The sequence below is a fragment of the Elgaria multicarinata genome, chromosome 9 (genome assembly GCF_023053635.1).
Source record: "Elgaria multicarinata webbii isolate HBS135686 ecotype San Diego chromosome 9, rElgMul1.1.pri, whole genome shotgun sequence".
Classification (NCBI taxonomy): Eukaryota; Metazoa; Chordata; class Lepidosauria; order Squamata; family Anguidae; genus Elgaria; species Elgaria multicarinata.
The window spans coordinates 79042038-79054498 of record NC_086179.1 but is presented as its reverse complement, the minus strand read 5'-3'; the positions used below and the strand labels follow the sequence as shown (position 1 = coordinate 79054498).

The following is a 12461-nucleotide window of genomic DNA, read 5'->3' as shown; positions in this document are numbered from 1 at the left end:
CATCAGCATCCACCTGGTTTAACCAGGCCTGAACCAGACCACCAGACCAAGGAGCTCTATCTTTGACATGATAGCACTCTTCAAATACTTAAAAGGTTGTCACACAGAGGAGGACCAGGAGGTGCAGTGAACGCTTATCAAATTTGCAAATGATACAAAATTGGGTGGGATAGCTAGTACCCTAGAAGACAGAAACAAACTTCAAAGTGATCTTGATAGGCTGGAGTGCTGGGCTGAAAACAACAGAATGAAATTTAATAGGGATAAATGCCAAGTTCTACATTTAGGAAATAGAAACCAAATGCACAGTTACAAGATGGGGGATACTTGGCTCAGCAATACTACAAACGAGAAGGATCTTGGAATTGTTGTAGATCGCAAGCTGAATATGAGCCAACAGTGCGATATGGCTGCAAGAAAGGCAAATACTATTTTGAGCTGCATTAATAAAGGTATAGCTTCCAAATCACATGAGGTACTGGTTCCTCTCTATTCGGCCCTGGTTAGGCCTCATCTAGAGTATTGCATCCAGTTCTGGGCTCCACAATTCAAGAAGGACGCAGACAAGCTGGAGCATGTTCAGAGGAGAGCAACCAGGATGATCAGGGGTCTGGAAACAAAGCCCTATGAAGAGAGACTGAAAGAACTGGGCATGTTTAGCCTGGAGAAGAGAAGATTGAGGGGAGACATGATAGCACTCTTCAAATACTTAAAAGGTTGTCACACAGAGGAGGGCCAGGATCTCTTCTCAATCCTCCCAGAGTGCAGGACATGGAATAACGGGCTCAAGTTAAAGGAAGCCAGATTCCAGCTGGACATCAGGAAAAACTTCCTGACTATTAGAGCAGTACGACAATGGAATCAGTTACCTAGGGAGGTTGTGGGCTCTCCCACACTAGAGGCATTCAAGTGACAGCTAGACAACTATCTGTCAGGGATGCTTTGGGATGGATTCCTGCATTGAGCAGGGGGTTGGACTCAATGGCCTTGTAGGCCCCTTCCAACTCTGCTATTCTATGATCCTATGATTCTCTTCTCGATCATCCCAGAGTGCAGGAAATGGAATAACGGGCTCAAGTTACAAGAAGTCAGATTCCGGCTGGACATCAGGATAAAACTTCCTGACTGTTAGAGCAGTACGACAATGGAACCAGTTACCTAGGGGGTTGTGGGCTCTCCCACACTAGAGGCATTCAAGTGACAGCTAGACAACCATCTGTCAGGTATGCTTTAAGGTGGAGTCCTGCATTGAGCAGAGGGTTGGACTTGATGGCCTTATAGACCCCTTCCAACTCTACTATTCTATGATTCTATGATTCCGCCCTCTCTTGGGCTCCCAATATTCAGCCTGAGTCACCTACACCGTTATGGCACTGTCTGCATAAGAGATAAGCTTGTTCCCGGAGAAAATATTGGAAATAGCTTGGAAGCCCATATTTTACATTGTCTCAGAATCTGTAAATACAACAGTATTAGGGATGGTGCCTTAGGGCAAGTTCACTTTGAGTTTATTTTAAGGTTTATATTATTATTTCTAAAGCACTTTGTGATGGATAGGGTGTTGTACAATTACTGTCTCACAAGATTGAATGCTTTGAACATGCTTTCTTGACCCTCCCTAGCAACTTCAGTACACTTCTGGCCCTCTAAAGTTTTATCCTTTCTTCCCATTTGTTATTCTAATCACAAACAAAACATTCCATCTTCTGCAAAAAACGTTGTAACCAGAATTATTTTACTAGATAAGAAAACTCACATTAATTTTATTGACGAGCTTAATTTATTCTAGCCACATAGTTTGATTATTATTTTTTAAAAAATGCTTAATGCCCAATCTTAGAGGTTGCTTACTTCTACAGTTCCGCAAAAGTGCTGATCCAAAGTAACCAGGTTTACAGAACTGGCAGTTCGGTCCGTGTGTGTTGTATAAGCATTTTAAGCACTCTCCAGTATCCTTGTTACACGAGTCTGGGTCTGCTGCATCAATATTATTATTGCAGGAGCATGGGAGACACTGACCCACTGCTACCTTTGGATTCCCATAGAACCCACCAAGGCACTCATCACAGCGATCACCTAACAAACCAAAATTTACACAGAATTTAGTGGATTGAATTTTCATCATAAATTAGTCATCACAACTGTCTAGACCAGCCTTCCTCAACCTGGGGCACTCCAGATGTGTTGGACTACAACTCCCAGAATGCCCCAGCCAGCTGGCTGGGGCATTCTGGGAGATGCAGTCCAACACATCTGGAGTGCCCCAGGTTGAGGAAGGCTGGTCTAGAACAAGACTCACATTTCCAAAAGTAAAAATATGCTGCCCAATTCACAGTAAAATTACACAGAGCCCTCATTGTTAAGCAACTGAAAATGCTCAAATATTATGAAATTGTGGCCTTCTATGTGCCACCTCACTTGAAAACATAATACATTTTCCATTGCCCTCAAACACAGAAACTTTGCTGGATCTATCAGTTCACTTCTACTTTGTCTCTGTTCTACTGGCTCAGCTCTCACTGTGAGAACCTCCCAGTGTTCTCCCAGTTCCTATTGCTACCCATGAGCAGTCTCCAATGCAACATGGGTGCTCACATAAATTACATTGTGCTAAAATAAGGGATCTCTAGTGCAATGACAATAAGTGTTGGCTGGCATGACAGGATTCTGTCACATCAGGCAAGTCTACTGACATTGTGCTAGAAATCCCTCCATGCTATCACAATTTATGTTAGCCTCATGTCGAGTGAACAAGGGCAACCAATTTTAAAAATATTTCCCCAAAAGTAGTCAACCAAACCCATAAGAAAATACATAAATTAAAATTAAAAGGGAACGAAATAATTAAAAAGAAACACATTGAATTTAAATCTAATTATTGATAACCATTTTTGAAAGAGAGTTGCATCTCAACAGAACTGAAATGGATTGAGATTTTCCACAGTCCTTAACAGCAGAATATACAATGAAGAAATTCATAAAAGATGGCAGGCTTCCTACCTGAGTAGCCTGCAAAACAGTCACAGACTAATAGCATTGTCCAAGCATCTTGGTAACAGGAATGTGCAAAGTACCTACGGCTTGAAGGAGAATCTGGACACATACATGGGCGACAGGGCTCTTGTTTGAGAGGATTCCCATAATAACCATCTATGCATCTGCCAAAAGCATAGTGAACATATTTAAAATAACATCATAAGAACATGAATAAAATCGTGTTGGCAGTGGTGCAGCTAGATAATTTCAGAGCCTGGATGTATTATTTTGTTTATTTATTTATTGCATTTCTATACCGCCCAATAGCTGAAGCTCTCTGGGTGCCTTATGTGGAGAGGGGGGTTTAGATGGCCATGTGTATTACTGAAGCACACAACTAACATTCTCTGACCTCCTGTTCCTTGCTTTACAACTGCTTCTGTATTCCTGGAATGTTTGAACGACAACAACACATGGCAGCCAGGATGGTCACTGGTACACCTAGGGGCGACCACATTACACCAGTCTTAAAATCTCTTCACTCACTGTCAGTTAGTTTCCTGGTGAAATGTAAAGTGTTGGTTATCACCTTTAAAGCCCTACATGGTTTGGGTCCAGGCCGCCCAGGGAGCTTCGGCTATTGGGCGGTATAAAAATGCAATAAATAAATAAATAATACCTGCAGGATCGCCTTCTCCCGTACAATCCACCCCACACACTCAGGTCCTCTGGGCAGAATTTCCTTCAGCCAGCCAAAATTAGGCTGACAGGTATTACTCAGAGGACCTTCTCTTCTGCTGCTCCCAGACTGTGGAATAGCCTGCTGGAGGAGATTCGTCAACTTAACAGTCTTTTAATATTTAAGAAAGCTATAAAGACTGATCTCTTCCGGCATGCCTATCCAGTGAAATTTTAGTATGCTTTTAGGATGTTTTTAGGATGTTTTAACAATGTATACTATGTTTTTAATCAGTATTTTATGTATTTTATACTTACCCGCCTAGATCCAAATGGAGAGGAGGGTAAGAAATAATTTATTATTATTATTACTATTATTATTACTTTCCAACCCTGATTTAAAATAATAATAATAATAATAATAATAATAATAATAATAATAATAGCAGCATGTGCATTGCGCTTAAATCATAGGAGGATCAAGACTACAGGAATAAAAAGGAGGTTGCTCCTGCTGCCCTCATCACCTGCTGCTCTCGGGGTGGGTCATGGTGGCGGGGGCTGGACTTTGGCCCCAAGGTCCAGCCCTAGCTGCAACACTGCCTGTTGGATCAGACCAAAGTCCCATCTAGATCAGCATCCTGTTTCCCACAGAGGCCTACTAGATGTCTCTGGGAAGCCCACAAACAGAGCATGAGTGCAACCACACCCTCTCCAGCAACTACATATGAAGAGACAGACTGCCTGTCAACCTGAAGGTGGCATATAGAGGGCAGTATCCAATTGGGGCCTACCACTAGCCCCTCCAGTTCCAGTCTGTGCATGGTCAGCCCCACCAGCCCCTACTCCTTGTGCGACACAATATCCCGCTTCCAGGCGCAAGTCCTGAAATGAGTGGAAACACTTGTTTCTGGAAGGGATAGAGCTCTGCTGACCTCCCTTCTACGATGTCGCATCGGTCAAGTGGTAGGGGCCCCTTGTGGCCTTCCGCATGTGGACTGGAGGTAGTGGGGCTGGCTGCACGCAGAAGGCCACAATTTGGATACTGCCCAGAGTTTCTACAGAAAGGTTCTATTCTATAAAAACAAATGACAGTTCATCCTTTCCCTAATTGCGACTGTAAGAGTACTTACAGTATTGTTCTAAGAACATCAGAACTGCTCTGCTGAATCAGACCAGGGGTTCATCCAGTCCATCATTCTGTTCCCACAGTGGCCAATCAGATGCCTCTGGGACGTGAATGCAACAGCACCCTCTCACTTGTGTTTCCCACCAGATGGTACTGAGACGCAAACTGCCTCCGATACAGGAGGCAAGATATACCCACCATGATCAGTACCCACTATTGATACTGGCAATGTGTTCAGGACTAAGGACCATACAAGAGATCAGGGGATGGATGAAAAATAGTTTGCAAGAAATGGATCTTTCTCATAATTTCAATGTTATGAGGATTCATGTACTTGCCAATACAACATAGAATTCTCCTTCAATTGGTACCATTTGTACAATTTCTGGTGTAAGACCATTTTTAATATGCTCCAATTTGAGATTTATTTATTTGTTTATTTAAACATTTATATCCCGCCCTATATCTCAAGGATAAAATGATACATATTAATTAGAACAATGTATACAATTCTAAAACAAATCAAACCGTTAATATGTTAGATCCAATATGAAATTTTTAAAAAGTAAACAGTATTTGCATGTAAGACATAATGGCTCATAAATATACATAGTGCTAAAGAGGGAAGTTAAAATGCACTATCTTTGTAGATTTGATAAATACCAATCCAGTCCCAGCACAGATGCGGTGCCCACAACAGCAGGATTCCCCAGGGTTCTGTATTTCAGCCCTGATATAACTCCATTTTCCCTCATCCTCTCCCTCGGTATGAGCATGCTTGCATGCATGATGTCAGCACAAAGGCCATTGTATGCATCTTTCATATGCCCCATCAAACCTTTCCATAAGTTTACTTTCCCTCAACCATTCACGTCCCCTGCTAATTTCCCTTCCAATCCTTTAAACATGTGTACTAAATTCGCATGGGCAAAATACCTGTCCACCCATACCTTTCGCAGTTGGCTCCCGTCGTAAACCTGCTGCAGTTGACACATGCTCCAGTCTGTGGGTCGCAAAGCTCTGCAAAGCCGTTGCAAGGGCAAGGCCGACAATGGGGGAAGCCAAAATATCCAGCCAAGCATCGGCTACACTGTCGGCCGTCCGCTTCTGGCCGGCATGAACATTGTCCCGTCACCTGGTCACACAGAGCACTCACTGATCCTTGTGGATGACAGTCACATGCTTGATGAAAGAAGCAGAGAGGATGTCTGGGTGACATATGGGTTAGTTACCTTAATATAAAGTCCTCAATGTGATGCAAGCCAGGAATCTCTGTGGCTACCTCTTGCTTTCAGTGCAAACTGCCTTACATATCTCTGTGAGGTAAGTCAATGTTATTTCTCTTTTTACAGATGGGGAATACAGGCTGTGAAAGAACGACATGTCTAAGGCTACCCAGTGCATCCATGTCTGATATTTGGATCTCCTGAGTTCCAGGAAAAACGTCTGTCCATTGTTCCATACAGTAGAACAGCCTTCCCCAACCTGGTGCCCTCCAGAGGTGTGGGACTACAACTCCCATAACCCCCCTCCCAAACAGATGGCTGGGGTTGTGAGAGTTGTAGTCCCACACCTCTGGGGATCACCAGGTTGGGGAAGGCTGAAGGTTTTTTTTTTAATGTGGAGGCAAGTTAAAGGCGAGCAGCTACACATTTAAAGAACAAAATCTATCACTTAAAACTAGTGCAGACCAGTACTTACGGAGACAACCATGGGACCCCAAACTATGGCTTCCAGCTGAACATTTATCGCAACAGCGGCCCATGACGTTTGCTTTGCACTGACATTGCCCTCCAAGTTTCTCACAGTTGAAGTTCACTGAACCTTGCGGATGACACCTGCAGGCTTTCAGAGGATACACACTCTATTTATAACTTCATAAAAATAGATGGAACTATGCAATTCTGTGTTTGCTCATTTAACTTATTTATATCTCGCCCTTCTTCAGGACAACAAAATAATAAGATTAAAATACTATCAACGTAACCTAAACTTAATTAAAAGTGGCATCATAAATGGTGAAACAGGGAAGCCAACCCAAATATTTCTACGTAAGAACATTAGACGAGCCCTGCTTGAGCAGAACTAGGGCCTACCTAGTCCAGTATTCTGTTCACACAGTGGCCAACCAACAGACCACAAGTAGGACAGGAGTGCAAGAGCACCCTCCCACCCATGTTCCCTAGAAACTGGTCTACATAGGTATACTTCTGCTGATACTGGTACTGATCCAAAGGGAGAGGCGGGTAAGAAATTATTATTATTATTATTATTATTATTATTATTATTATTATTATTGCCATCAGGATTAGTAGCCATTGATAACCTTATCTACCATGAATTTATCTAATCCCCTTTTAAAGCCATCCAAATTGTTGGCCATCACTACATCTTGTGGAGGTGAAGTCCATTGTTTAACAATGCACTACTTGAAGAAGCATTTCCATTTATCGGTTCTGAATCTCCCACCAAACTGCTTCATGAGACGGCCCTGGGTTTTAGTATAATGAGAGAGGGAGAAAAAGCCTCCCTATCCACTTTTTTCACAGCATGCATAATTTTGTAAACCTCTACTATGTCCTCCTTGACTCACCTTTCATTCCAAGCTAAACAGCCCCAGTTGTTGTAACCTTTCCCCACAGGGGTGTTGCCCCAGCCTCTTGATCATTTTAGTTGCCTTCTTCTGCACTTTTTCAGCTCTACAATATCCTTTTTTAGTTGCAGTGACCAGAACTGTACCCAGTATTCCAAGAGTGGTCACACCGCAGATTTGTATGAGGGGTAATGATACTGGCAGTTTTATTTTTCAATGACTTTCCTAATGATGCCTAACTTGGAATTTGCCTCTTTCACAGCAGATGCCTACTGAGCTGCCATTTTCATTGAGCTGTCTACCATAACCCCAAGATATCTTCCTTGGTTAGGCACCTCTGGCTCAGATACCATCAGTATTTGTCCTGCTTCCTATAACACACTTTGTTCCGCTTCCTATAGTATGGCCATTTCTACACCTGCCTTTCCCCCCGGGATCGCCCGGGGATCATCCCTGTGCATCCAAATGTCACACAGGGGATCCCAGGAGCAGGCAGGGATGATCCCTCCATTTTCCTGGAAGTACCCTTTTGTACTTCCTTGGAAAATACGGACTGTTTGCGAAGGTTGCAACCAGAAAAGCAAGCGCCATGAATACTTACAAACTGCTCCATTGTGAATACGAGCAGAGAGACTTGCTATTAGTTTTGCACACACTTCTGGTAGGATATGCGGTCCAATTTCTGAAGCTATTTCAATGCAGTGGTACCGCTGGTACTCTTCTAAATCGTTTTTGTTGCAAAGGTTTTCCACGGAACTGATTCTGGGAATGAGTCCAAGCTTTAGAATTGACAAAAGCAAAGCAACGTTTTAGCCGACTGAATAGAAAAGTATAGTTTAGCAAGATCCTATTTAATAGTTGAATTGGATTAATAATGTATTTTTCCAATGGGAATATTATTGCCTGATGACTCATAAAGATGTATCATTATTGGCCCATTCATTGCAGCTTTCTAGGCACTATTGGCTTGCAAAGACTGTTAACATCCCTCAAGCTAATCACTCTTTTCCTTTGTTGTACATTTGATGCACATAATCAGTTCACATCCCGAGTACACCTGTAAGTGGATAACTTAATTTTTTGGTGCAGGAACTTAAAAGGCACGTGGGTGTAAAATACCACATTCCAGTTGTGACCTTACCCAGGAATAAAGAGATGATGCAGATGTGGTTGGATGAAATAGGGACACAATTTTGGGCTTCTTTAAATGAGCGATTGATAGCACACTCATGACTGGCCACTCATGGAAGTTTGTAGGTCATTGGGATGATGTCACAAGCTTCCTGCTCCTCTCTCACTCTTTCCTTTGGTTATTCCACTTAAAAATAAATGTTGGAAAACATGCTTCTTCTGAAATATCCCGATTCTTCCTGCTGTGTGCAGTCCTACAAAACACCCACTAGAGGGCGCTATCCCATTCAACGATATGAGCTGGGAAGTTTTAAATTACAGACCACATGGCCGCTGTTCTCCTCCCGTGTAATTCAACTCATTTCAAATGCAGAAGAGAAGTAGGAAGCAAAGTGCCAATAAGCAAACATGGACTGGAGGAGGATCGCCCCACCCTCCTCTTTCATCAGCAAGACTGCCCTTCAACGCAGATGCCCCCCAAGAAGGGAGGTTCTGCGATATAGCGCAAGGCTGGCAATACACAGGGACAGAAGAGTGGTTTTATTTTATGTGGAGGAAAAAACCGGGACTTTCCCCACTATAAAAAATCACAGAAAATGGAGAATAGGTGAGATAACCGCAGGACAGGCATGATGTTATGTGAGTACCACACTACAAAATGGCAACAAGGCAAGATGAAATAGCGATAGAACTCTGGACGTCAGACTCGGTCGACTCATCTGTATGTTTCTACTAGTGCTGTGCTGAAAATTTTGACCATTCCATTTTCAGCATTTCATGGGGGATGTGGCAAAAATGAAAACTCGAGCGAAAGAGGTTGGGGGAGGTGAGAATTTTCTCCTTGGGGAGGGGAACAGGTTTTCCACATAACTTTTTAAATGTAGCCAGTTGTTGAGGGCTCTGCTTTTCTTTCTTTCTTTCTTTCTTTCTTTCTTTCTTTCTTTCTTTCTTTCTTTCTTTCTATTTATTCTTTTCCTTAAAACACCCTCACATTTTCAGGTCCCAGGAGTGCTTATTTGAAGATTATTGAGGAGGGTGAGGTCACATGGACCCTTTCTACAGCTAAGGATTATAGCGCAACAATGCACACACATGAAAGTGACCAACACTTGACGTGCTAATGAAACGGAGTTCGAAATTGTGGGTGCATACCAGGAAAAAGAAATAGGTATGACAGAGCTCATAGCCTCTGTTCTTCGGTCACATATTTTGGCGTTGAGGGATGCCCTCTTGAGGCACAAATCCTTTTAAGTCCCACCCCTCTGTGAGACCCATTTAGGCCCAGAAAGAGTTGCTTTCCCTGGCCCAGGGTTGGGAGTGGCTGGGAAGGAGGCAGACTTTTTTTTCTGTCCCACAGGTTTCACACCCCTCCTTTTTCCTCTTAATGAAATCATTGGAGGGCAAATACTTACACCAGTTTGAGGCAGAGAGACAAAATAAAATAAAATAAAATAAAATAGCTTCTTAAAGGAGCCCTTGGTTGAAGGATAGATTATACATTTTAAAAATAATTAAATAAAAGGAGAAAAGGACAGAGGTTTGATGGTTAAGGCAAAGGAAATGATTCTGCATAGAAAGAGATATCAAACAAATAAGCTAATAAAGAAGAATTTTAAGGCCAAAAGAATACCACGTTCTGAGCAAAAAAAAGGGAATGAGCAAGGATCTAAAACAGAATCTGTTTTATTGCTTAATTTATGTAGTTTTGTGATTGATACTCACCTGTCTGTCAGGTAGAATTTACATTGATTGATTGATTATTTATATCATATAATGGAAGGAATACATTGATTCTATGTATCCATTCATCAATTGCTCAAGAAAATGAGATCACACAGGAAGGAAAAGTTGTTATTTAGCACATCTACTTACTGCGTCAATCAGTATGGTTGATTGAGTCTTTGGGTCAGAGGCAGAAGACTTGGAGAAATAGACATCTATAAAATATTCTCTTCCTGGTTCTAAGCATACTGGAGTAGGTAGCAGTTCCATTCTGTTTAAGAGAAGGAATAAATCATCATGAATTTAAAAAATCCAGTTACCCTTTAACTTAGAGTTAATTATTCTGATGTGTATATGCACACTAGAAGTCTCTGTGTGCATGAAAAATGGGGATAGGTGAAGTGCGGGGAAAGATCAAAGGCAGGGACACCTTCTTCTTTGGGACTCTTATTCCCCAACACATTAACTTTGCAAGAGTATGTATGTTCCAATAGTAGTCTGAAAAAACAGGTAATATCCAGACCTCATTGTAGATGGTAGAGCAAGTGAGTGCAGCTCTTGAAGGGCTGCATTGTTCCTGCAATGTTCAGTCTCCGTGGTACCAGAAGGCTTTATAACAATGCTTGCTATCCAATCTTCTAAAGACTGCATGTTTGGGAAGAAAATAAATAAGTGGGTTTTCATATCAATTTGGAATATTTAGTATTTTGTTATATAAATCAATAAATCAGAAACATCTTGAATTATTTAACAAGGGAACAAGGGCAAACCCAACAAGGCATGGATGAATGCTTCTGCTCCACCAGGAACATTTGTTCCAGGCCAGGGAACACAACCCCCATGTGAAAATAGTTTTCTGCATACAGATCGTCTTGGTGCATGCCAGTCTGTGTGTGCTGGACAAACAGTCCAATTTAGCAGTATATAATCCACGTATCTTAACCCATACATATTGCCATGTTTGGGGTGACCCTATGGAAAGGAGGACAGATCTCCTGTATCTTTAACAGTTGTAATGAAAACGGCATTTCAGCAGGTGTCATTTGTATGCATGCAGCACCTGGTGAAATTCCCCTCTTCATCCCAACAGTTAAAGCTGCAGGAACCCTGAGCCCTTGACCAGATACAAAAGAGGGCAGGGCTCCTGCAGCTTTAACTGTTGGGATGAAGAGGGAATTTCACCAGGTGCTGCATGCATACCAATGACACCTGCTGAAATTCCCTTTTCTATACAACTGTTGAAGATACAGGAGCCCTGTCCTCCTTTCCATAGGGTCCACCCTAGCCATGTGGCAGCTAGTCATGAGGTTGGGCATTTCGTACCCTGCTACTTGTCTGATTCCTGTAGGGATGAATGCAAGCAATTTGGCTATAAAAGACTCACTATGCAATCATTGGCTGGCAAAACCTCACCCATGCAATTAGATCTAAGATTTATCATGGAAGTATTTTGGTTCTTAACGGCCCCCGACTATGCAGTAATTCTCAGTTCTTACCACACAGGGAGCCGTTCCAAAGAAATATTTATCCCACCAAACCAATGAGTGATTTTTACCATGTCAGAGCTAACCTTGAAGATCACAACAAATTTGGCAGGATTTTGTTCAATATATGCCATGCACACATTTTTAATATGTCCTGTGTTTTGCTTTATTTCAAAGGCCTGGCTTTTAATTTTAATTGTGTTACAAAACAAGTTGAACAGATCCTGAGAAAATTAGGAAGAACAATAACTACCTCGGGCTCATAGCGAATGATGATATTAAAATCCATCAGGGAAGGGATGTTGTTGATTGTAAACCTTAGTCCTGCTCCGCTTCGGACACGTACAAATCCCAGTCCTGACCATGTCACAGGTTTTCCTGGAATGGACTCCCTAATAACAACATCCAGAGCAGAGTTCCTGCCAGACAGAGCTGAACCCTGAAAGGAGATATTTGCATTTCAAAACAAACAAGTTTATTCTGGAAACTTCAGTATAACCTCCACCCACCCACCCACCCCATCATCCAATCCCATTCTAGTCAGAGTACCCCAGACCAGCCTTCCTAAACCTTGTACCCTCCAGATGTTTTGGACTGCAACTCCCATAAATCGGAAGGATTGTGGGAGTTGTAGTCCAAAACATCTGGAGGGTACCGGGTTGGGGAAAGCTGCCATAGACTCTTTTGTTCCCTCTCTTCTACCACCGTCAAGGCCTCCTCTTGAGTGGAGAGACCCTGCCAGTTCTAT

The 12461-nt window shown here is 42.3% G+C and overlaps 1 protein-coding gene across 1 annotated transcript in view; it reads right to left on the bottom strand.

Annotated features, from left to right (window-relative positions):
• Positions 1-12461, bottom strand: part of LAMB4 (laminin subunit beta 4) — a 52545-nt gene that overhangs the window by 15630 nt on the left and 24454 nt on the right. Inside the window, exons 14-21 of the mRNA XM_063134145.1 lie at positions 11967-12152; positions 10753-10874; positions 10380-10500; positions 7978-8155; positions 6485-6628; positions 5734-5965; positions 3001-3158; positions 1852-2076 (exon numbers count right to left, since the gene is read on the bottom strand). Coding sequence (XP_062990215.1) covers positions 1852-2076; positions 3001-3158; positions 5734-5965; positions 6485-6628; positions 7978-8155; positions 10380-10500; positions 10753-10874; positions 11967-12152 — 1366 coding nt within the window. The remainder of the gene's footprint in view (positions 1-1851; positions 2077-3000; positions 3159-5733; positions 5966-6484; positions 6629-7977; positions 8156-10379; positions 10501-10752; positions 10875-11966; positions 12153-12461) is intronic.